We start from the raw sequence: 26560 nt of genomic DNA on the forward strand, positions 1-26560 counted from the left end.
ATTATTCCTGCATGCTGGTGGAGCTGGTAAAATAAAAGAGTGAAGCAGTGAAACCTACGTGGCATAAAGCCTGCAGTCCAGAAAGAATAGGCAGCTCCAAGAACAGCGTTTTTAAAAAATGTAATAAAAGACTGCTGGAAACCCTAGAGTAGGTGTTTTATCACATTGGCATAATTTTCTGCAAACTATGAGGCCTAGATATATCAGCTTTGCTTTAAGTCTGCAGACTTTGCTAAGGATGCATCAAACATGAGTTTGTCTCTGGATCTTCCAAAGCTGATATTGGTGGTGCCTTCTGGAGTGGGTTTCAGAGGGGCTGATTTTTCTAATATAAAGGAGAGTTACTATAATTATATTAAAACAACTGTCCTTAGTACATAAACCTCCCATTTTCTGAAGAGTGCTATTGAAACATGCTCTGTTTTGCAGCTGTATTTGAACAATGTAGACAGATGAGACGCTGAACCTTCCACGTTAAGGCTTTGTCAGATTTGAGCCAGGCTGTGTCACATGGAAATAGCTTTCCATTGATTTCCCACTAAATGAGGCAATAGCGTGCAGCTTAAGCACCTTGAGCATTATGTAGCGTTGCTATAAATAGATATTTGAATGGAGGGATTCTTGTATTTGCTGGTGGTTTTTTCATGCAGCATATTTATATAGAAAAGTGATCCCACTGCTGAGACTGAGAGCAGCTGTTGTACAAAGCAGTTATGATTTCTGCTGCAAATGCCAAGCTTTTGATGCTTGATTGGGATCATGTGAAGGATATTCTATGTGAACTCCTGTCTCGATACTGAAGTAGTTCTCCCCTCAGGGAACTGGGCACTAAAAGTAGTCTGGGAGAGTAAAACAGTAACTACATTTTAAAAAAAACCAGCTTTGAAATGAGTTGATAGTCACCTGGTTTTGCTGGATCAAAAAGGACTAGAAACAGCCTTCAGTGCACAGGTGTGACTGGACATGGCTCTGACTTTCACAGCGTGCCCAGCCCTGACAGTGGAGCCAGAGGTACCTCGGGGACAGACCCGGTGGGCAGCTCTGCCATGGACCATCTTCCTTCTTCCAAATACAGACTCATCGCTGGCTGAGTGGGATTTGGGTGGAAATACAATGATTTTGTGTCGTGCACACATCTAAGGTCTTCACCATCTGTGACAGGCAGCCTCTGGAGAGGAGTGAGGGGAAAGGCTGTAAGCCCCAAGCCCGTGTTTGTTCCTTGCTCCCATAGACTGAGATGGTGTTGAATCTCTCTCTGGTCAGTAAAGCACAGCACTGGTTTGTGGTGATTGTCATCACTGAGCTTAATCTCCATTGCAGCAGAGCCTGGGTGTGAATTCATGGCTTGAGGCAGTGCCCAGAGTTCTGCAATACAGGTGCTCCTCCTTGTAAACTTGTGCAGATCCCCCTGCATCCACAGATGGGAATTCTCATTCCATGTCAAGCCACACATTTTTAGTGTACTGTCTGTGGCTGTGGGCTGTAACCAGAGCTGGCTAGCACTATTTTTACTGCAGAGCTGTTCTTCACATGCATTTTAAAGTTTCTTGCATATTTTTGTTTTTCAGGAGCATCATTTCCCTTTGAATAAAAAAAATCTGCCTGTGATATTTTGTGCCACAGATATTTCCCATACCTTATTTAATTTTATTTTGTTTTAGTTGGCAGACAGTTGTCTTCATGTTCTGTTACCATTTTAAAAAATTGGAACTATTGGAGGAATAACAGGGTCTTCAGTAGTTAAAATGCATCAGTTGCTGTCTTTCAATACGTGTTCAGGTAGACAAAACTGGGTTGCCTTGGTTTGAAGCCCATGCACTGCCCTTGGCAATGCAAAGAGAAACAACTTAGCAGATGAATTAATAATTGAAGGACCCCACATTCCACTTTCATACCTGGATATGGAACTTCTGTAGGTTTCAGGAGGAACAAGACACGAGCAGTTCAGAGCAGAAGGTCACTGCAGACAGACATGGTGGGTTGTTGTGCAAAGCCCTGGAATTTGTAGAATATGCATATTGCAAGGACATGCTACTGCTAAGAGTAATCTCTGAAAATGGAAGAGGAATCTGCAGATTACTATTTCAGAAACAAGTATTTTAATTATTTTTCTTTGGAGGTCTGTTTATCCTTTGGGATGTCGAAGGATTAGTATGATCACATAGAAGCACTACAGAAATGAAAGCTGGAGTACAACTAAATTACTTGGACTTAATTTAACCTGTAGCATTGCACACACAGAGAATATTAATTATGAATTATGCCTGAGCCTGGAGAATCAAGAAGGAACATGGGCCCTTGGAAAAAGAGTTTGCCAGTTACTGTAGGTCATAAGAACAAAACGTTGCCAAAAATCTTAGTCAATGTTTTAATTGCCTGTAGAGGTGGTTTCAGGACCAAAAAGGCCTGTTTATACATTTCCAGCAGTGCTTTATCTCAGCCCAGCGCTGACACAGGTTTGCTGATGGCAGATGTGAGCCCACATCTGCTGGCAGACTGATAATTTTCTGGTGTTCTGCCAACACTTCTTTAATTAACCGAAGTGTCAAAGACTGGTTAGAAACCTATGCTTTTTGAATGTTTCCCAAAAGCTAAAAGGCAAGTAGGGTGGTTTCTTTGTTTTACAGTCTTAGCTGTACCAGCAGCTCTTTTTAAGAAAGCTCTAATGGTACATGATAAAGACAACTAGGAGAAATGTCATTTGAAATTATGGATTCTAGATGCTGTATCTAATTTTACATAGCACAACTGAAAGAACAATAATTAAAAAAACCCTCTCCCACCAGAGGGTATATATTTCTAGACAACTTATATCTGCCTCTACACAAAGGAATCTGAGATTTATCTTAGTAGATGCAAAGTATATTTTTTGCTGCTCTGGCCTCCACAGACGTGGGTTAAAAAGGAGATTTTATTTCCTTTTTTACAAACATTCAAAGAGGTCATCCTGTTTTCTGTATCCCAACATCTACGAAAAACTTTAGATGACTCCATCTGTCATGATTGTTAGATGATTCCAGATCTGTCATTAGCAAAACACTGAAGTAATTTGACTTTGTTTACCAAAAAATTGTTTTCAAGTCCCTACCAGGCAGCACAACCCGAATGCCCTCATGTCACTGAGAGGGAACCGAGGGGGAGTCACACAGCAAGTTAAATATTTTAGCGAACTTAATTCCAAAAGTCTCGGGGAAATTTTGGAAAGAGATCTGGGTTGTTTAAATCCCAGCACTCTGGCTTAGCCACAGGAACATTCTTCATCTGCAAACATGCCAACGTGCCTGCTTTTTACAGCCAATTGCCCTGTGCCGGGCAGGGGCAGGGGCTCAGTGCCAGGCAGAGCCCAGCTGAGCCCAGCCCAGGTGGGACTGGATCCCACTGCAGCCCCTGGGGCTGTGGGTAAGCCTGGCTTTGCCCTCGGGCTGTGGGTAAGCCTGGCTTTGCCCTCGGGCTGTGGGTAAGCCCGGCTTTGCCCTCAGTCCCCTTCCAGTTCTCCCAGCCCTGTGTGTGAGCTGGGAAGCAAAGGATGAACTCTAGACATTGTAAACATGAGCTTTCTTTGGGGTTGCCATCTTCTCCCCACAGGTGCTCGCTGCTGTATTTTAGGTGTTTTATAATCAAGCTACATATGACAGAATTAGTAATTAAATAGAAGTGTAAAAACGGGTCATGCTCTCAGGGAATAAATAAAAATGGGGCATCTGGGGGACCCCCCCCCAGTGCAGCTTCACTTTTGATTGTACAGGGTCATGCTTTTTCCTTTTAGTGATTTTCTGCCTTAAAGATGTGCTAAAGAGGCAGAGAGGCCAAGAGAAAGTGCCCAGCACTCTTAAGTCTTCTGAGAAAGGCTCAAGGGTTTCATTTTCAGGGGGGCTGAGCAGCAAGCAGCATAAAACTGTCATTTCATTCAGCTATGCATTAACAATTTAGGTGGGGTTAGTAAATGGTGCATAGATGTTAACTGCATGTAGAGTATAATATAACACTTAAAACCTTAGTGATTCATAAATTGTAGTAATTTTGGCTACTTGTACTTCGTAGTTAACTCTTTCACAAAATACTTTAGAAGACATCTGAAAATAAAAATCGTTATAATCTATATAAAGAATAAAGCAAAGCGTTTTTGCAGACCAGGTCACTCTCTCAAATTTTGACTCAAAATTTTATATTGTAATTAAACCTTGATGAATGAAATAGAGAAGGGCAACTGAGTTGGGACTCCTAAAGTAGCAGGGGTGTTACTGAGTTAGCCTTTTCTTCTGATTTTGGCTTCATCCACACAATGTTGAGTGTATTTGTCAGTCCTTTGTTCTCCTTTAAAGCAATGGGGCCTCTGTCCTTTGGGCAACTGTCAGTAAGTTTAAAAGCAGAAATTGTAGCTATATGAAAATGATCTTAGAAGGGATGGGTGTCACTATTTGTTGGCAACAGCCATGAATATTTTGATATTTTTATTCATACATTGCCTGCAGTTGGTATGAGCAGAGCGTACAGGAAATGGTTGATGAGCCAGAAATACTGGTACACAAGGGCATGAGCTCAGGGGTCAGAAAAGGAAAAACAAGAAACAACTAAACTTCACAATAGGCTGGTAGCAAACATGAGCCAAAAAAAAGGGAAAAGCGTTCCAAATAGAAACCCTTCAGGCTGGGTTCTTGGCTGGTGCAAGCTGATGTTTGCTCTGCTGTGATTTAGTGTAGTGACCTTAATTTATGCCAGCTCAGGTTCTGTCCCTTCCCCTTTAGGATATGTGCAATAATGGGTTTCCATGAAAAATGTGAGTTTCCTCGCCTTGGTTGGTGGTTGTGGCTGAATTATTGTGCTGCAATGCTGTGCCACACATGGAAGGATCTGGATTTCAGTTGTGGGAATAAAGCTTTGCTTTCTGCTTTTGGCACTAGAAAGACTTTTGGTCACACCCTTCCAATGTGGTGGCTCATGGTCCTATTTTCAAGGAGGGCTTTTTGTTTGGTTGGTTTTGTTTGTTTTGTTTTGTTTTTTTTTTATTAGAGGGTTTGTTGAGGAAAACACTATTTGCATGTACTGGAGATCTCAGAAGGGTGGGTGAACAAAGCACAGATGGCTGCTTGGCCAGAAACAGTGTTTATTCTAGAAGATTTGTTACCATGATTCTAACAGAAGATAAAGTAGTCCCTGAACCTTCCCCCAAGGCATGTCTTTGGTACAGTTTATAGCCCACTTGAAAACCTTTGACTCTGACGTCTCTTTGATCCACTCACAAGCATCTTCTTACAGAGATGGTGGATACAAAGCAAGAACTCCTCCAGGACCTCTGCTCTGCTGGCTTTACCTGCAAAGACAATCCATCTTTCCCACTGTACAAATATAGAAGAACTGACTTGCAGTTGCATCAAGAGCTGTTCTTACAGATTCTCTTGCTGTTCCCTGCAAAAACACAGTTATTTAGCCATGCTGCTTTCATAGAGTATCAGCTCCAGCTTTCCCTTGAAATCTCTGTCATATAGAAAAAAATTCTGCTGTTCTAGCTCAGTTCTTCATGGGATTTCTGCTGTTCTTGAATAGTGTTTTTAGTAGTCATATTGATTATCTAAAGGATACCCAAAAAATGCATCTGTGCCCAAAGCTTGCCTATTTCTCCAAACATAGCAACTGTTCTAATTCACCCCCTGCCTTTTCTAGAAGTCTTTCTCCCCTTTGTGTGTACCCACACACAGAGAAGGCTTCTGCTGTAACTGCAGTAATGTGAGGACACAGGCAGAACAAAGTAATTAAGTATTTTAACTATTTAACTTGTATTTACTTTTGTAATCTGCTTCAAATGTAAACAAGGCTGGTGTGCCAAAGGCTTGCATTGCAGGTGACCTCATAAAGGATGTTCCTTCCATCTGGAGAACTTGCCCTGCCTCAATACCTGTGTGTGCACACACGTGTGCTTGTATACAAGAAGCTCTTCCTACTCTTCAGGTGCAAGAACTCTGAAGTTAGGACTCGAAGGCACGAGTTAAAATGCAAAGTGATGCAATGACTGTGATACCAGCATGTGGAAATACAAGAGGAAAAGTGGTAATATGGTATTGAAGCACAGGATGAGAATGAGAAGCTGGTGTGGCCAGCTTTTAGTAAGTTAAGGAAGCTCGTATGTTAAGTGTTTCAACTGTTGAATCTGAGCCCAGAAAATGAATGATGAAAAATATGAGGTTGTTATGGAAAGGAAATAATTCTGATCTAATTTATTGACTTTATCTTGAAGTGTTGTCTTGTTGCCGAGGAAAATGACATCTCAATTAAAGCCTTACTTTTTTTTTTATAGAACTGTTGCTCCATTTACTCCACAAATTCATTTTCTTCTACAGGCACTTTTGATACTGTTACTTAAAAGCACACTGTTTTAAAGACAAGGAGTCTCCTGATGTTTCTATCATTCACTTGGATTAGAATTTTGCAATGCCTTCATTAACCTTCTAAAGTTATTTAATAAGAAGGCAATAATAACTTTGCTGTTGATTTAATGTGACTTTTTTTTATCTAAACAGATGTGTCCTGAAAGCAGCAGAAATATTAGAGAGGTGCAATGTGCATCATACAATAACAAGCCATTTATGGGTCGATTTTATGAATGGGAACCTTTTGCAGAAGGTAAGGGAAGACAACTTGGTTTTGCATTATTATACAGATTGTGTTTTGGAAAGCCAAATGTGATTTTTACTCAATGGAAGCCACGAGGATTTGAGTCTTGCTCATTTTCCTCTGTTTGTCTGCTACATTTATTCATGGGCAGACAATTAGATAATCTCACATCAGTATTTCTTATCTTTTACAGGAATGAAGGCATGTAAGTCCTACTTTGGCTAGTATACCATTAGCTCAGTATAGTGGTTCAGCACCAGCTACTACACTGTTAACTCTCTTCTTTTTTTCTCTATTTACTTGTGATGACAAAGGCTCAGTATGGCTCCATTTCAGTAAATGGAGGGGTTTTCTTTATACCAGTTCAGCACCTGACTTGTGGTGCTTACACATTCATATTAGGACTCTCTGGCTGTCGAATTTGTATTTTCTAATGATACGGTTGAAGCTGGGATGGTGACTGTGTGAAGGATACCTGTGCTCTGGACTTCCCCAGCTGCATGTTGGACTGACTGTCTTGGAACACAAAGCAGCAGCAGCTCTAGTAGTGCTCTGCCACCCCTCTAGAGTCCTAATCCTTGGATGATAAAGTCTCAGTAAGAGAATATGGTTTGTGTAATACTTATTTATTTTGTTTGTCTCTTTGTACACAAGAGCTGAGCCCACTGCCTCAGATGAGGCAAATCATTAATTATTCAAATATGCTTCTGGATTCTGAGGAATTTAGTTTGTCTTTCTGTTTTAAATTACATTTTTAAAAGTTGTTTTTCACAAAACTCCACAGACAAACACATCCACTGGCTGAGCTGTCTTCGTGGTTCTGAGGCCCTTCTGGTCCATGTGTCTCCTCCCAGTGGAGGCACAGTCTACCTTGAAAATTTGAAAATACAGGATCTAGGCCCATCTACTTATTCTTGCTACATTTCAGAAGGCAAAGTGTAAGAAAGGTTATTACCTGTATTTTTTAAGTGTCTCTTAAATACAGCTTTTACTGTCTTCTGTGTAAGTAGCTACGTGTAATACAATGCACACAATGAAGCAGGAGTAATGCCATGGCTTGCAATGTCTTACAGTCAGTTTGCAGGGATTTCTCTTTGCTGGAGGATGTCAGTACTGCTCTGTGGATGTTTTACCTTCCTTCAGTCCTCAACTCATCATACTGAGTCCCTTTCCAAACTTTAAGAGGGATGCGAAGTAAGAGACTTGGAAAAGGAACGAGGAAGCTTCTTTCATAATGGAGGGGTTCTGCATGGTTCTCATCTTTTCATTCCTCTTCTCTTCTTCCTGATAGGGTTGGAAGGAGAAAAGGGTGATTGTTAGTGGTGATTTCTTGCAGGTAATAAACTGAGGTCAGGTCTATCCTGCAGTCTAGAGCCTGATACTAAGTTTTGAAGTGAAAGCAGTGGGAAATACATCTGTGCAGGGCTGCAGTTGGGGGCAGTTGTGCTGCTGTCACTGAATTGCTTCTGGGGACTGAGAGGACCCCTTGCTGGACTGCATTCTGTGGCTTCTGTCCTTTGCCTCATTACACAGAGGCAAAATGCCTGTTTTGCATCAATAAGGACCCTTCCAAAGATGTGCTGAAGGAAGTATTAGAAGTCATTGTTCATTTATTTTTCAGGGGACTCAAGAAATGTTGCAAATATGTGAAGTTCCTTTTTCCTCTGCTCAGAAATGGACATTTCTGTGGGTGCTCAGCACGCTGTCATGCTCTCTGTAGTTCCTTTAGATGAACAGCTTCGATCCACAATTGATGTTACCTATTTTTACATAGTCAGTGCAGATTAAGGTAGATTGGTATCTAACTCCTGGCTGATCTGATAATGTTTGTCTCTAATGTAGCTATGCCTCAGTCCTCATTTTATCTGTTGCTGGTGTAGTGAACTCTTGCAGAGCTACACCCCTTTACCTCCAATTGGGAACATCAGTATATATTTACTGTTTTTTTAGTTAAAGTCATGTTTGGCTTTGTGAAGTCGCCAAAAGGACGTTTCAGAGCTGTACAACTCTGGCACTTTGTACCATACATTTAGGCACAAAAAAGAGTTTGGTACCCCAGCAAGGCCATGGCTGAAGGCATGTTCTGCAGACACCATGACTTCTATGAGGTGGCCCCAAAGACTTATGATGTATTAGCTGTGGTGCATCCCTTTTCAAGCTGCTGTTGACAGGACAGAGCCAATGCTGAGCCATCTCAGCCCACCTCCATCTCCTTGCTTCCTACACAGCAGCTTAGACTCACTCTGTCTTGTGCCAGGAAAGATGAATCAGGGGATCTAAAACATGCCATGATCATTTCATTTTCCCTCCCCTGCACAGCACGGCTTGCTCTCAATGTTTATATTGGATCAATAAAGGCAGCTAAACTGTAATTTACAACCCTGTCCTGATGGTGAGTTGTGTAATTATTGTTATTTTTTAAAAATGCACATATTTTTATTTCTCCCTTGTTCAGATTGGTGCAGCTGCATTTCTAACCCGTTTTATCTGCTGCTGCTCCAACACAAACTTTTGTCTTTATTAAAAAAGTCATACTAAAGGGACTATAAACTCTGTGAACTTAGAGTATTTAATGAAAAAACCCTAGTTTGTGTTGGAGAACCAATAGTATATGATAACTCTAAGGGCGGGATTTGAGAGGAAGGGTACAGCTGTGACAGAGGGAAAACATCACAGTGACATAACCATAAACCTGTAAGGAAGTTTAAATCTACTGAACTAATAACTGATAATTGAACTCTTTAATTTGAACTCTTAAGTTCATCTAACTTTCTTTTTTAATTGTGATGAAAAATCCACAACCTTTTGATGGCTGGATGAAAAGAATCTGTTGAAAGGAGAAAACCTTTTGGATAGTTGGAAAGGGTAACTTGGAGGGGATCTGACCACAGGAACCTCTCATAGTGAAGAATGACTGCATTTGTTGAGAGAAGGGAGACAACTGCAGATTTGTTTTTGTCAGAAATTCTGTATAAGGTTGAAGATGAAATAAAGTCCTTTCCAGGAGAATCTCTGTCTCATATTTCATTTTCAGGAGGATACCTGGATAACCTTAAGCATCCAGAATACATTGTCAAATAACAGTATTTTCAAATCCACAACCGCAAAAAATCCTGGTTGACTCTTGCATTGAGTTCTGTTTGAAAATGTCCTCCTGTTTTGTGCAGCAGTCCCAGTCCTGGGTTCGTGTTCCAGCAGTTGAGTGTCCCCTGTGCAGGCACAGGTCCCTGTGCAGGGAGGGCACTGTGGCTCTGCTCTCTGCAGGGTCAGGGGCCTTTCCCAGCCTGTGCTGCTCTGTGCAGGGGGGACCAGCCAGGGCAGCTGCTTTGCCCCCTTCCCTCACAGTTAAAGGAATGCAAAGTTTTCATGGAAATGATTTTATTTGGTTTTGTTTTATTTTTCCTCCATTTTGTTATTCTAGAGCAAAATTTTAATGGGAAGTTTTCTGAAATATGGACTTGACCAAGCATTTCCTCCAAGTGATGTTTTTGTTTGCTTTTTGTTGTAAATCAGCTCTAGTTTCAGTGCTCTCCTTTCAGGTGAATGCACTTGTTTGCAGGGCAGGACACTTATTTACTGACACTGTAGTGACTGAGAGAATCCTGGCTGTTCCCAGTGTGTGTGATTTCAGGTGGGCAGCTGTGACTTGTGTTAGAGCTCACTGGACATTTGCTATAACGGGAATAAGGAACGGGGACGTGGCTCAAGGATCATCAGAGTGGTGTCTGTACAGATGATTTAGTTCCACTTTGTTAAGATGTCTTTGGCTTAAAATCCCGTACGTAGCCAGACGAGCTTCTAGGAACAGAGCCATGCTCAGATCTTGAGAGCTGTTTGAAGAGCTTGTTGCTGGCAGATGGTTGCTGGAAGCTGCAGGGCCGTGCAGGGGGTGTGGAGAGGCCCCAGCTCCTGCTGTCAGCCGGGGCTGGTGCGAGGGCAGTGCCTTCACCTGGCCAGGGGTCGGGGTCAGGGTCAGCCAGCACAGGTGAGCTCTGGCACTGAGGAGGATCCCTGGAGGGCCTGGCAGAGTTTGGTTCCTTCTAATTGCCAGGTCTGGCTTCCTCTTATGACTTCTCTGTGTTTTTCTGTTTATTGCTGAGAGACAGAAGTCGTATGGAGCCCATCCACCACATGGCTCTTTGGAGCAGTGTTCCAGTCAGGCTGATTTTCAGCTGGGATAAAAATTCCTGTAGCTGAAAGCAGCAGCAACGTATATAGAATGGCACTAATGGCACTGCTGTATTTTCTGTGGGAAGAAAATTTGTCCCCAGAGTCGTCGTTGCCAAACCCAGCTCTTGATGGGCACCATAACGAGTGATTCAAAATCAGCTGAGGTGGAAGATGCTGACAGGCACCAGGTGTCAGCACCAAGCCTTGTGGCAGGCTGGGTGGGCCATTTCAGCTGTTTTCTCTTGGAATCTGTCAGAATCCAAACTCTGAATGAATGGGAGGATATTTGGTCTGCATGGTTTTCACACTGGACTTCATGGTACTCTTTCTCTAAGATGACTTTCATGTCAGTGCTCCAACCTGAAGCCTGTGTTGTGTTCAGAGGAGAACTCATGTACAGGTAGATGCTGTAAAATCATTTATTGTATTATTTTGTTTTAAAATACCTTCTAATAACTTCTAGCTGTAGATGTCTGCCAGCTACAGCTGTGATAAATATAAGCTGTGAAAAACCCGAAATTTATAACTTCCACAGGTGTCTAGCAAATAGTGCTACTTCAATACTTTGTGTCAGGTAAGAGGCATTTATGAGTTAGACTGAACTGGTTCTGGTGAAGACTAATGCAGAGCTGCTGCATTTATTGATTTGTGGTTTTTCTTGCTGGATTTGTAACAACAGATTTCACTGATTTTGAATGACAGAATAGCTTCTCCTAACAGATCAAAATATAGTGGCCCAACCTAAGATGTTAAGGTGCTAAGAAACTTCTTCAGTCTGCTGGCAATTGATGACATTGAAGGCACTTAATGAGCTCTGATTAATATGATTTAAGTAATTAATGGAAGACAAGCCTAATTGATCTGTTAAAAATCTTGCTCAGGTGCTGAGAGGTTCAAGCAGCTTTAAGTACCCAGGAGTCAGAGGGATTGGCTTCAGAGAGGAGTTGCAGGGAGTGCAGTGACCAGGACAAGGCAGGCCCTGCCTGTGGGCACAGGGCAGTTGTGCTCATGTGTCAGGTTTGGGAGGTTGTGGCTCATTTGCTGAGCTTTGTGCAGACAGGGGTGTATGGGCTTGTGAGGAAAACCATTTATTCAGTTCTGAAGTCTCATCAACAAGATGTTTTGTGGAGTATTTTCCATTCAGCAGTGGATCAGCAGAAACCATCCACCAGAAGCAGCAAACCTCAGGACATCCCTTCTGGAGGTGTTTGTGAGTGTGTTAAATGAGTATGAAAATTCTGACAAGTAACACTTCTGTTGTCTTTTCAGATTTTTAGGTGTTGTTTCTAAATTTTCTGTTATTACATGGGACAGTATATAGCTACCAAATATGCACAAATAATTTGGCAGTAAGTTTCGGGGCCAGAGATGAATGTGGCCTGTTGGCTGTTGTGTAATGTTGCAAGTAAATGACTATTCTGGGCCTAGCCTGAACATGTTATGTTTGCTTTCAGTGGTTTAGTGTGTTTTTTCTTCTTCTGTTACAATTGTGAGTTATGTGTATAAACAAATTACAGATATATGTTGTTTATATGCAAGTTATTAGTGCAAGCATTCATTCAGTCTCCATTGTTGGATTTCATTGCATGTTAATAGAAAACCATTCTAGAAACGTTGTGAAGTTTGATATATACACAGGAACATAATTTTCATGTCTGGTTAAGTGGAAGTGGAACTTCAGTTTAGAGTGATTAGTAATTCTTGCATAGGATTAGTCAGGTGTGAATGCCTGTGATTTCTTGGATAGAGGAATGCAGTCCTTGAGAACCAAAGGTGACATAATCCCAGTTTATTAATGCTTGGCCATTCCCTGTGGCTCAGGACATGCTGTGCTGGACTAGATTCTCTTAGCTTTGTGTGCAATACTTTGACAAACTAATGTTTTCGCTCAAAGGACAAGAAGTCATCTTACTGTTTTATTTATACTTTCTCAAGTAACTTACTTGTAGTTAGTGACCATCCAGACATCCATGTATACCGTGGCCATGTATGTATATATACATAGACACTGTGAATGTATACACAGCATCTCTAGAAATAATCCAGCTGTGTTGCAGCTCACCCAGCTGCAAGGTATTATCTTCCATGAGGCAGCTGCTTGAAGTCTTCATTTCTCATGGCAGTAGATCATACTTCTCTGCTTCTCTTTTGCCTCCACCTGTTAGAAATCTTCTTGGTTGCTTTTATTCCATTTTGTGGCTGGCTGTTCTTGAAGAATGTCCCTTAATTGCATGCACTCTATTTTTGGTGTCATTTTTTGGTTGTTTTTCCTGTTTTATGTGAAATGCTGTAGGCAGATCCATCAAAGGGGCAACAGACACTTTTGGGAAATTTGAAATGTAATGAGTAGATCATGTTTGTTGATTAGCTACAACTCAAATACTGCACACTTCACTAAGATAGATATAAAACATCCTGAAGCATATACCTGAAATTACTGACAAGAGCTTAGGAAGTACAGGCATACCATTCCTCTTGAATTCTGATGGAATATGAGCTCTGATTTCCTTTAGGCTCATTGGCAATCTTATCCAAGGCAGTGAAGTATCCATTTTTCACACATTACTGAAAATTCTATTTAATTTTTAACTGAAACATTTTTAAAGTGTTGCTGACTTATGAGATTAGAATTTATTCAAATGCAGTAGAACAAGAAGTTCACTTCTACTTTGTCCCTCTTCCCTCTTTATTTATTCCTGCTTTTTGAATGGACCACAAGAGAAAGCAGATGGAAGTTTGCAAAGTTCTAAAAGTATGGCTGTGCTAAAGTATCTGAGGCATTTCTTTGACTTCATCTATAAATATGTTTCCTGAACATCTGTTGTGTTGAGCTTGACCTGGAAATTGTAAATATCCTGTGTATTACTCACATATGTAACTACTTCTATAGCAAGCTTTAATAAAAAGAATGCTTAGATATTTATATGTATGGAAACCTAGTGCTTCCACATGGCAACTTACCTTTTATAGTTACTCTTTCTGTATAATTTTGTTAATATACATATTTTGATTTGTATTTGTAGCAAGCTTAGTGGTATTAGATCCTGGCTTTTACCTGTGATTCTGTGGTTGGTTACAATTCAAATAATAATGTATATGTGTTTTTAACTGTCCTGTTTTAGACAGAGACCATACTCTGATGGCTGAAAGGAGCCATTTCACTGTATTAGATCACATGCTCCACATGTAATGTTTCTAATTCATTGTACATGCCTTAATTTCCTTACTTTCTCCTTGCTGTTTGGAGGGGGAGATGGGCTAAGAGTGCAAGAGCAAGAATTTGTGGGTGTTTATAAGTGGACACCTGGATGAGCCTCAAGAACTGGAAATTGTTGTCAGTGCCTTTAGGAAAATGGGAAATGACATCCAACAAACCTTATAACTGAGCAGTGAATTCAGGACACTCCAAAGTGCAGTGGAAGTTAAACCATCTGAACAGAATGTATTTTTTTAGACAGGAAAGTGAGAGAAAGAAGGAGCTGACAAGCCATATCTGTCCTAATCTTAGAGGGCTTAGATAAGTTTTAGCTTTGCTGGAGGAGAGACTGTCTCCTGTGTCCAGGTGCCACTGTTTGCTGTGGTGGTTTAGTGTCTGACCTGTCTGGTTACAGTCATTGTGAGCTGGGTGAACAGCTCAGGAAGAATTATGCCCTCCTTTCAAACCACACTTACTGGTTCTTTTGGGGAGCAGAAAGCTAAGAACGGATGTTGTGGCTTGCAGGCTCAGATGTACAAACAAAATTGTATCCAGATTGTGTGGAAATGAAGATTCTTAGGCTAGAACAGAATGTAGAGGAAGATTTGGTGTTTGCAAGGCAAGTGTGGAAGTGACTGGTATAGTTCCTTTTAAGCCTACTTTGATAAAATTTGTCTGTTTTACCTGCTAGTGTCCCTTGAAACAAGATGCAGCCCCAATATTCAGAAATTAATTTAAAAGAACCCCACACCATCCTATAAAATGGAATAAATGGAATATTTTGATCCACAAAACCCAACCTACTGGTATTAAGTACTTAGTAGCTTTATCACAGCTTTCTCACTATCTGATTTAGCTGTCAGACAAAGTCTTTAATAAGCAGGGCTACATGAGCCAACAGTATATGACTTCATGTAATTGGTAACAGTTCACATATATATATATATATTTTCCTTACACATCTTCATTTTGTCCAGTGGCTGTGCAGAGCAGTGTGAAACTTGCTGCACGTGAACAACTGAGGACTTGGATCCCTTTGATTTGGGGATCGGACTGGGTTGTGTAAAGGTGGGATGGGAATACCTTAGAAGCAGAGTCCTACTAGGGATCAGGGGGTTATGGATGTGATTAATCAGGAGTGAAAATTAGCTGAGAGGAAGGTTGCTTTAAAGTAATGTGTTCTAGGAATTTAACCAGCCCAGGCAATTTCAGGGGTTGATCTCCATCTTTTCTGTGTTCTCTGTTTTGGATCTTATGCCAAGCAGAACTTTCTCAGAGGCAAATCCTCTGCTATGTACACATAAGAAATAAAGATAATGCTGGTCTTCTTTTCCATCAGTTCTAGCAAGGGTTATGTGGTGATCTGTAATCTTGCCCACTAGTAGGATTATAATCTTTTGGAATCTCCATTTCAGTTTGTAGCATCCCCTCCTTTTGTATGTTGGGTTTGTCAAGATAAGGGAAAGAACAGGGGGACAAATTAAGATCTTGACTGTCTTATCAAAAGGGAGCTTTTCAGTGCTGTTGCACTGGCATGGTTACTGTGTACAAGTGCACATGTAGAATTAAGTGCTTGGGATGCTTTAGTCATTTTTAGCTGATACTGTTGTACATGGGAAAAGTCCTCCATTGAGCTTGAGACACAAAATTTCACTCCAAAAATTTGCCTTTGCAGTTGGATCAAAATGTTTACTTCTGTTGACTTCTTTATAGCAAAACACCAGTGTGAGGAGGGCATCCTGTCATTGTTCCTTGCTTGTTACCAAGGCTGTGTAATCATTTTAACGTGTCATCCATTAACTTTGGGGAGTACTGAACAAACAGGGCAGCAATTAAGCCAAAGATTATCAACATGTGTTCCATTTTTCTTGTTAAATGCATGAAATATTTATTCAACGCATTTCTTGTACAGTTTGCAATTTTAAAAATCAAGTATGTATTCTTGATTTTTAAATACTTTCCTCTGTGCAGTGTGGGTTGTTTAACCTAGAAGGCAAAATGGAAAAAAATGCCTGGTGAATATTCTTTTCATGTTTAAAAAAAAGTGAACAACTGAACCATGGGGAGGAAATACACACAGTGAGTTTGGGAAGGAAAGTAGAAAAGGGACTCCCTTTCTACTAAAAAATACTTATCAAAAGCTACCTTAGATTTTTAAAATTACTATCTTGCCTCAGTTTATGTGTGGAAACAGTTTTCGTTGATTCAATTATGCATTTCAGAAGGTTTTAAATAGTTTCCTAGTATTTTCCATGTGTTTGATTTTGGAAAAGCTTTCCCATTTATCTGTTCCAGCCAAGAGCAATTGTCCTAATGTGGTGCTGCACGTGTAGCAGGCTGCAGAGCTCCCAGGCAGGTTGCTGCTGAAGTTAAAGAAAGGCAACATAACTTTTTATAGATCCTAATGGTATAAGAATTGTTCAGGTTAGCATGAGTTTTTCCCATTCACTTCAGTGGCTTTTGGATGAGGTAATTTAGAAGAAAATTCCGCATATAACTAAAAAAGTGAACTGAGCTGATGTCTGATCCTTCAAAACTTTGTTGCAGGCTGATAATATCCAGATTTCTTTGTGTTCAGAGAATTGGTGTGTACATAATTCTGTGGAGGTGCAGGAATTCACTAGAAATTTTCACAGTTTCTTTGAGAAATTATGAGTAGTTCAGAGGCCACCTGTAGCCTCTGCTCTGTCCAAAAGGAGCTGTTGCTGAGTCTGGGCACAGTTCTGCTGGGTAAGTGTCCAAGCAGGGACACATAAATGTGGGATTCAGACTTCTCTTTCATTCTGGGAAGAGTGACAAATACACAAAAAAAGGAGTTGAGGACCATCTCAGAGACCAAAGTACTTTCCTTCTTCACTCCTTCCCAAAATATCTGTCTTTAGTTTTACTGTATGTGCTCCTGAGCAATTAAAATCGTGACTATAAATGAAACATGGATGCTACTGTCGAACCTTTTAAGTATTAATAGTTGTCCTAAAAAAGACAAAGTAGTTGTGTATTCCTAGTTCAAAAACCCTCCAAATACAGAAGTAACTCTTGGAGAAATGAACCATAAAAAAGGTCCTAGTAAATACAGACTCTTTCCCATCTACCTCAAAAGACTGGCTTCTTATGAGTATTTTATTATATTGGAAAAATTACATGTTAAGATACTTCTCATTTATGCTTTGTTCATTTTGAGCCTGTTTCAGTCTCAGCTGATACAACAGAAAAGAGAACAGTAACTTCAGAGGGAGTCAACTGTGAATCTAAACATTTATGTTCACAGTTTCCATTGGTGTACTCAAACATTAGTTATGCACACACTCAGTAGAAGAACTTGCACTTTCTGGAATATTTAGGTGCAGAATTTTATTTTCTCAATGTGATTTCTGTGGCATTAAGTGGATTTTAGGAACTAACACCTACATACTGAAAAGGTAGATATGCAAGTTCTGGTTTCACTAAAATGTGTGTATTTTACCTGATTCTTTCTGAATCTTTGAGCTTTAACTATCCAAATTTCAAAACTGAAGTTTGGGTCAGTCTGCCAGTGGAGCCAGGAGCTTTGATCATAGTTATCAAGAGCAGTGTGGTGTGAGTTCACAAGTCAGAAGTTGTGGCTGGCTGGAAAGTTTAGGAAGGCTGCTTGGCTACAGAAGATGTTGTGTTTCAGATGTGACAGCTCTGCTGCTGCTGTGCTTTACTAGAAGTGGCTCATTGGTGTTTGATGTTGAAACATGGTGTAGGACACTTAAAGCATGAGCAATTTTTACCCAAACCAGGAGATCCAAGCTCCCTCAGGTAAGGCCATAATTGCAGGGTTAGCAGTTGACAGGGATGCCTGGGTTTCCTCTGGAGGGGCTGTCCCAGCATCTGCCTCTGAGTGTCAGCCCTGCCCATGAGCTCCTGCTGCTTAATAGATACACCCCTGGAAACATCCTGACTGGGAATGTCCATGCTTTTAGCCTGTGACCAACACGAGGTAAAAATCATTTGCTTAAGCCTCTCTAATTCTGATGAAACCTATGGGATGTGAGGAAGAAGACTTTATCTTCTGTGGTATAAAACAAAAGCCTGCAGGGTTAGTCCCTGTGGCTTGAGCTCAGTGCTGAGACTCGCCAAGCTCAGTCTTAGTCTGAAGTCACTGTGCAGGACTTAAAGAATGGGAGGAGGGATGGGAGGTTGTAAAGATAAACTGCTACAGAGGGTTCATAAGGATTAAGTATTATAGCCTATTTTTTAATGTGGCATTCCTTTAAGAGCCCTCAGATTGACCATTTCCAGCTTCATCTCCCAGGATTTCAAAGGAGCGCAGAGTTCACAGCTCTCACTGATGGGACTGTTTGCTAGAAAAATGAGCTTACTTATTAATATGAATGTGATGCCTGTGCTGCACATTATTATTTAAATATTGGCATTCCTCTGTTTCTGGAGTGTTCTGTTAATGTTTTGAATGGAGGTTTTTGGTAGTGCTGAGTGTTGTGAAGGGAACTAAAAAGATTTTGCCAATTTATCCAGCATAAGTAGTTGGACTGGCGTTTATATATGCTTGATATTCCTTCTTGTTATGATGAATTACTATTTTCAAAGCAAGGAAACTCTTACCCACTGTGAAGGAAAAACTTATAATATGGATGAACATCAGAAGAAAGATTCCCAGTGGTAGTATATAAAATGAAAAGCAGAACTGGTTTCTATTGTGCTCTGTTTCCATTAGACAGTCTTGGAAGTTTTATAAGCACGGCGCATAATAAATATCCAAGCCACAGTTTGAGGTCTTTTACAAAGGACAGACAATTCTTGCTAATATTTTTCTGGATCAGTCCTCACTCTTACACCCAGATTGATACAAATCTCTGGCATTTGTCCACAGAGTCAACTTGTGAATTTGTTAATATGCTTTCCATATTGCACCGTATAACTCTGAATTTAAATCCAAACACCACAAGTTTAAAATTAAGTTTGAAAGAGCCAGAGAAACTGTGCATTAAATTTGCTCATATGTCTACAAAGAGAGGAGATCTGCTTCTGAATAATTTTGGTCAGAGGCCTAAAAATACTGAGGTGCAGCTCACTATGGTTGGTTCTGCTGCAGTGGTACAGTGATCCCCCTGGAGAGACATCACAAAGAGCCAACTGTTTGGACCCATTTCACCACTGAGGTGGATATCAAGTATAAAACCAGAAACAGACCTCAAAAAGTTGAGCTTGATCTTTTTTCATATGTAATAATATGAGTCTGGTGACATCATCAGATCTGAAAAGTAATGTAGACTTTTACTATATTTTCTTTTCATTGCTCCAGTATAAATGTAACCCAGTGTATGTAAAATGCATTATAGCAAATCCACAAGCAATTTCCTTCATTGTAACAAATACTGAATCTCATTAGAGCAAAACAAGCCCCCAGTTATGTCACAGAACATCTGCTTAATAATTTCAAGTTCCTCCAACTATGCTGCCAGAACAGCTAAAAAGTCAACATCTAGTCCATTACTTTGATCAACTGAAGTAGTAAAATGATAAATGTGCCCCAAATGCAGCTCTGGTGAAAGGCAGTGGTGCTGTTGGCCCTGTGCTCAGGGCTCTGGCTGGTGGGGAGGTGGCACAAGGCACTGGGGTTGGGATCCTGAGGGGGGACAGACTGGGATGCACAACTTGATTTCTGGCTTGCACAGATTTCCTAACAGTGGGGAATTTAATTAATCTTTCTGTGCCCATATCCTGACTCTGAAATTCAGTTCAAAATGCCCTTTTTATCTCTGATGTTTTTTCTGTAATGCATATGAGGTGCTTTAACATTACTGACAAGAGCTAAAGCATCCTTAAACAAACAGCAGGGCAGTGTTTATGTAAAATTTCACATGAGTTGTAATGATAGTTTTTTTATTTGTCTGCTCTGTATGTCTTAGGAAAAGGGTCATATTTTGTTGTTGCAGTGTTACCATCTTGACTACTTGTGTTCATTCCAAGTTTGAATAACAACTGAAAATGGGATAATTTTCCAGGAATATAAAACATTTTTAGGTGTCAAATTATTTGGGATCAATATTGTCAAGACTTAAAAACAGATTGTAATATTATTTGCATTTTAATGTCTTTAAAATTTCAGTGAAATAAAATGTTTCGGCACTGAAATGAAACAAAGAAGTGGAAATTACTTTGATTTTCCTCTTTCCATTTTCAACAAAACAGGCATATTCTGGGGAAAATTGAAGTTTTCATGACATTTAATTTTTGAAACAGTGGGGAAAATGTCATTTGAATGACTCCACTGTATTTGGGAAATACGGTGAAAATATAATATATAAACAATGTTCTGAAATGCAAGTTCTGAAATTATAATTTCCCTGTGAAATTGTTGTTGTGCAAGGGCCAAGTGAAGTTCCTGCAGTGAATAACAACGTGTTACCCTCTCCCATTGTGTGGCAGTGAGCAGTGCGTTGGTGTGTTTTTGCTGGTGGTTTTTGGGGTGGTGTTTTGAGTACAAACTTGTAAAGCCCAGTCAGTCACAGCCTGAACTCACTTTCAGACAGTTACCTGGTTATCCTCTCTGCCACGTACCTTTTGTGAAACCTGAATGGGAGTTTGGTTTCTTCTGCTTTTACATGTGTTGACACTGCATAATTGCTTTAGCTGGTCACAAATGATAAAACAGTCACAGGGAATTAAGAAAAAACCTTGAAGGGACTGTTAGACTTTCCTGGGATGTGATTTTCCTTCTTGCCTCTCAATATCCATCCCTGCACTGAGAGAAAGATACACTCTGAAATGAGTCTGATGCCTTTTGATATTACAAAGTTGAAGATGTGCTTTCAGCTGCCTCAGATTTGTATAAAAGTAATTAAAAAAAAGGTTTTGAACTTAGGCAATTTTGGAAGTGTGTTAACAAACCGTGGGCTAGGACATTCTGCTTTACTTGCAAAGCACAAGATTCTGTGGAAGATACCTGCATTGTTAGCAGGATGAGACTGGAAAATATTGAAATACCTCATTTTAGAATTGTGATTTTTCTCTATTCATTTTAACTGTGCCATTAAGTCTGAGAAATATCAAGTCTCCATTATGAAATTTTATCATGGAAACATTAAATTACTTCCGGGCATGATGCTTTGTGTGACTCCATGAAAGTTAAAATTAAATAAAGATGTGCATGGAGACAAAAGAATACAGAACTTTTTCAAAGAAAACTGCAAACAGCTATGCTATTGGAAAGTAATTATTATGGTAATTGAAGTGGTGCACTAGTTAATTAAAGTCCAAAAACCAGAAGAGAAACAAAACCCACTGTGTTTTGCTATCACAATAGCTGTTGGCTGAGGTAATCAGATACAGGGGGAAGATCTGAATATCCCTTTCCTTTGGGGAGCCCGAGTGCACTGACAGGAGTGGTGGGTAAAGCTCAGCCCCAGCGTGCCCTGCAGGTGGGACCTGTTGGAATTGGCTGCTTAAACCCAGCTCAGGACTGCAGCCCTTCCTGGCTCTGTGTGGTAGGGGCTCAAGGAGAAAAAGCCACGTTGTTTCATTGTTCTTCCACTGCAAGAATTTAACTAATGGCATTAATTAGGGTGTGGAGAGTCAAATTACTTTCATTCTGAAGGATACTCGTAGTTCATCCGGACAAATGCACGTCCTGAAGGTTTCAGCTGTACAAGCTGTGCTACCCTGATGACAAAGTTAAGTTATCACCCTGGACCTTTCAAGGATATAATAGCCATAAATCTTTGAATCTGATGCTAGGAGGAAATGCTGGAATAAACACTGGTATTTGGAGCATTACCTTTGAATTCATCGTGCAGCTTTTGCTGTGTCACAGAAAGAGAAAACAAAGAACAGTAAGAAACAACAGTTTTTGTGGGTTTTTTTCTCCTTATGCCTGTAACAGAGGATAGAGGGATATCTGGGTTTTGAAGGGATCTTTTTCATGAACTTCTGTGAGTGTGTTGTCCTTTGGGCAGAAGCAGCTCAGACCTGCATTAAAACATGTCTCAATGCCAGAGCGACCGACAGTATATAGACAGTACTTAATATATTCCTGAACTTCACTCATTTCCAAGAGATTCTTACATATGGCCAAGTCATTTGAAAGGAAAAGAAGCCTGATTCTGAACAGAAACTGTCACAGGAAAGCCAAAATACCAGCCAGTTTCTCGTTCCTTGCTTTTTATACGGCATGGTTAGGTCTGCTGTCTGCACACAGACTGGCAAACCCAGCTGTGGTGTGAATGGAATTTGGTTCAGAAAGAGGGTTGGCTTCACTTGGCCAGGTCAGGAGTATCCTTTGTACCCTTTTTCCTCCTTAGACCAACGTTTGAGACAATGATCTGCTGCCTGAGCTGTTGCTACAGGGCCGTTGTTTCTCACCAGAGGAGCAGTGGTTGCCACAGGGCTTGAAGAACTTGTTAAGAGAACATGATTCCCAGTGCTCATCCATTAATCAAATCTGAATTTTAGCAGCAAACATGTAGAATAAACATTAATTTTATCTCAATGAACATACAGAACATTAATAGGGAAAAGAGTCAAAAAATATATGCTGATTAGCCTAATTTATCCATCCTTGGTTTCATTATGTATTTAGAACTTGATTTTCTGAGTTTAAATGGTCTTAATTCTCCTTGAGAAAGCTTCCCATTATTTAGCAGTCAAGTGTTTGCTTTTTTTTTTTAAGTGAGTTGGGTTCTGGGCTCGGTTTTGAGGATTTTATTTTGATTTTACTTAATCCAAACCTCATATCAGCATTACTGAACATTCTTAATCCTTTTTCACGTACTTACAGTATTTTCAGGTGTTTATGTTGCTGGACTTACTTACACTGTAAATGTTTAGCTTAAGAATAATTGGAAGGAAAGCCTGGTTATTTCTTTCATCATTTACAAAAGGAGTAACTGGGTCTAAGCCTTCCAAAAAATGTGGCTTTCTCTAGTGACTTTATAAGCTTTCAGTGTTGGTTTTCTAGCACCATGGTTAGAGCAGACTGCAGAGCAACATGGATTACTTTTTGCTTGATAGATTGAATTCTCTCTTACTTATCTTTTTTATGCAGACAGTCCTAGTCCTCTCTATTTCAAATGCACAGGCACATCCTGGAGCTGATGTGCAACATGTTCCTCATTGCCCCAGGTGAATTGGGCAGGGCCTGCCAGCTGCCCACATTTGTACAGCCCAGCGTGAGTGCATTGCACTGTCACCTGCTTTACAAACACTTGTAATGAAAGTGAACATTTCTTATCACATTTTATAAGCAGCAAGCTGTATAAAGTATTAACAGTTTGTCTTCAGGTTTAAAATATAGTTTATGTGCTGCATTCTGTAAAGGTTGGGGAATTCCTCAGTGAGCAGGCGAGGCTGAGACAGAGGAAATGAGATCCTGGGGCTGGACGTGCCACTATTCCTGCTCCTGCTCTATGGCCTCGAGGAAGGTTTAAATCTCAGGTTAACCTTTAACATTATTCTTCAGGAAATTTTGGGGTTCAGAATGATCTTTTAATACAGGATTGCTTTTGGCCCTTTTTCTGGCACACGCAGTTCTGTGAACTCAGCTCTGGCTCATCCAATAGCAGCATTAATTCTGTATTTTTGCCACTACTGCCCCAGCCACGGAAATTACTGAAGTTCTCAAGGACAATGAATGTTGTTTTCCAAATGAAATAGGAGGAATGGTGGGGTTAGCCTTGAAGAGCTGCAAAATTCAATTTAAGTCATAACGAAAAATATGGTGAAAGACTTAAAAAAATATTTTAAAATTCAGACCCAGGCTAACTATCTGACTTGGCAAGTCCTATGAATGCTGCCTAATGCATGCAGACTCTTGCAGATAAAACTGTTTGCACAAATAAGCTTTTACTTTTATTCTTACATGTTGCTATTCACTCTGATGAAGTGTACCTCTAATCTGTTCATCTGAGTTTCATTTTCATGGCATGAGTGTTTACAAAGAGACAAAACAGTTATCAATGGTCAGCACTGAAATATGTTCTTTAATGTACAAGCAGATTTTAAAACTGTGTCCAAGCCTAACAGCAGTTAGTCTTATCTTATTTATGCACTGTTAAATCCACCCCACCATTTAATTGAGGAATTGTGTGGTGTTTGTATATGAAGGAAATGCTTGATGTTTGTATAGCACATATTATATATTCTAAATGTTGATAGGTTTATGATTTATGAAACTACACTGCAATACATATTAAGGTATTTATTGCAGCATTTAAATCACCGCAATATTCAATAAATTACTGCAATTTGCAATAATTTCACTAAGTATTTATTGAATAATTGCTTAGTGAAATATTTATTGTATTCCCATGAAAGTGGACATTTTGTTGACCAGAGCACTGTTTAGGTTGGATATTGGTCACAGTTACTGCTGGATGTTGAATTTGGAAGGCCAAGTGAAGGCAGCATATGTTCTGTGCTTGTCTTAGTCTAATCTAGTTAGCACGGCCATCAGCTGCAGGGAAAATACTGTGGCCTGAGGACTTGTATATGTTGGCAACTGGCATCTACACCTACACCACAGACAGCTTAAAATATGCATACATTTGTCTTCACAGCTGCTTTTAATCACATTAGCAAGACTGATGCTCTTGTCCGTGCCAGGGGCGATCCCCGTGCTCCCGGTGAAAGCCTCTCCAGAGCTGGGCAGGGCAGGGGCCTGACTTACAAATAGAGATTTGAAAGCAGGTGTTAAGTTTTCAAAGAAGAAAAGACTGTGTTGTTAAGAGCAAATCCTGGTTTCAAAAGGATTTTTCTACTGCCTGGGATATTGGATCTCTTGAGATAAGGTTCAAGTAACTGTGAAAACATGGGTATCATAGGCATGTCCTGCTATTATCAAAGGGCCACTTCATTAATGCTCCTGTTTGGCTGATTATTTTTCTGTGTTTCTTTTCCTATGAATTGCAGTCAGGCCTGTTGCTTCAGAGACTTGCCTCCTGTCAGCTTTCTGAGCTAGATTTGGCATGAGGACAAATAAGTAATACGCCGTTTCCTAAAAGGCCTTTTTTCTAGGATTATTCACGGTAATCTTTCTTGTGAAAGTCTGTGTCCTGAGGGGCCCCTGCATTTATATCCCCATAGAGAGACTTCAGTAACAGCAGTAATTGCATTACTGTACCTTACTTGACTTTAGCCACGGTTCATGTAGCACACCCTGTGTGTTTAATCAGTTTATGACATAGGAACTCTACTGCAGCAGAGTATTATTCTCATATATTAGACATCTCCTTCCAGGGCCAGTGCAAATAAGCAGGCACTGAAGGGGCAGGTCAGCAAGATATTTGGGTACCTAAGAAGTCGTTAGAAAATAAAAATACTCATATTCTTTTAACTTAATAGAATGAGATTTCTGTGGCATAGAAAATATTTATCATTTAGATGCAAAAGTTTTGGGTCTTCAACATTTGTCTGAGTGATTATCTGCATACAAAATCTGAGCAAAAGTTTTTCAGCCGTGAGTTCATCTGACTTTCTTTTTCATAAGGAATAGAAATCAAGCCTTCATATCTAACAAGAACATGTAATCTGTAAAATATAAATGAGTATATTTTAAAATAATGTTACTTAAATGTATTTAAAGGTTTGTGTAGAACAAAGAATCCAATTTGAAAAATTAAGTATTGTTTGGAGATGGATTAATTCTTAACTTTTAAAATTATTAATTCAAACTATGATGGGAATTTCCTGTTTTCTTATGTCTGTTTTAAAAAGTCCAAGAAACATACTGAAAAAGTCTAATGTAGAGAGAGCTGTGTTCCTCATTTTAATACAGAATAATTTCTGCATAAAGCAATGTAGACACTGGCTTTGTCTACATGCACTGGGAACGTGAATTTTTGTGGAGAAAACAAGTGATGTTGAGGGTCCAATATTTGCAGTGTATGCATTTGGGGAATTGTTCTCTAGGTTAGCTGTGGTCTGATCCCGTGAACTAAATGCAATTTGTTAGAAGGAGAGTGTCTTCCAGATTAATGTAACCTGAAAGGAATCCAGTTTGCCTGCTTGGGGATTGCTTGGCAGGATGAACTAATGATGGTTAGTAGGGATTTTGGGGGAGTTTTGCACCAAAAGCAAATTCCTTATGCAAACTAAAATTATAATGTAGATACAGCTGTTGTATTTATTAGCATTTGAAAGTGTCCAGGTGTCACTGAAGACTCACAATTTCAGTAGTTCAGTCTCAGGTGGGTTTTGTGGATAAAATGGAGCTCTCTTGGCAGAGCTGTGAGGCCCCAGCTCAGGCTCTGCCCATGTCCAAGGCAGGTGCTGCTGCCCTGGGACTGAGGAGCTGTGCTGTGGAAATGGCAATTCCCAGTGACAGCTGCAAACAAAGTGAATAAGCTGCTGGAAGATCATCCAGAATGACCTTTGCCTTTGGTCACCGTGGAGGCAAACGTGTCACAGAGAGGAGGGAGCGTTGCTGAAGGACAAAGCTCTGCACGTGCCCGGCTGCCCCTTTGTGCTGCCTCCTCTACAGGGACAGAGTCAAGGGCTGGTGGAAAACATGAGTGAAGGGAATGTACTGGGCTGGCACAGGTAGCCTCTCTGCCAGAGCTGTGCTGAGGTGTCCAGGCTGCTTAATTTGTACCTTCTCTGTAAAAA

General features: G+C 40.2%; 1 protein-coding gene across 1 annotated transcript in view; it reads left to right on the forward strand.

Moving 5' to 3' along the window:
* Nucleotides 1–26560, forward strand: part of THSD4 (thrombospondin type 1 domain containing 4) — a 279492-nt gene that overhangs the window by 64758 nt on the left and 188174 nt on the right. The window contains exon 6 of the mRNA XM_064668708.1: nucleotides 6516–6618. Within this exon, the coding sequence (XP_064524778.1) occupies nucleotides 6516–6618 (103 nt within the window). The remainder of the gene's footprint in view (nucleotides 1–6515; nucleotides 6619–26560) is intronic.

The sequence above is a fragment of the Pseudopipra pipra genome, chromosome 12 (genome assembly GCF_036250125.1).
Source record: "Pseudopipra pipra isolate bDixPip1 chromosome 12, bDixPip1.hap1, whole genome shotgun sequence".
NCBI lineage: Eukaryota > Metazoa > Chordata > Aves > Passeriformes > Pipridae > Pseudopipra > Pseudopipra pipra.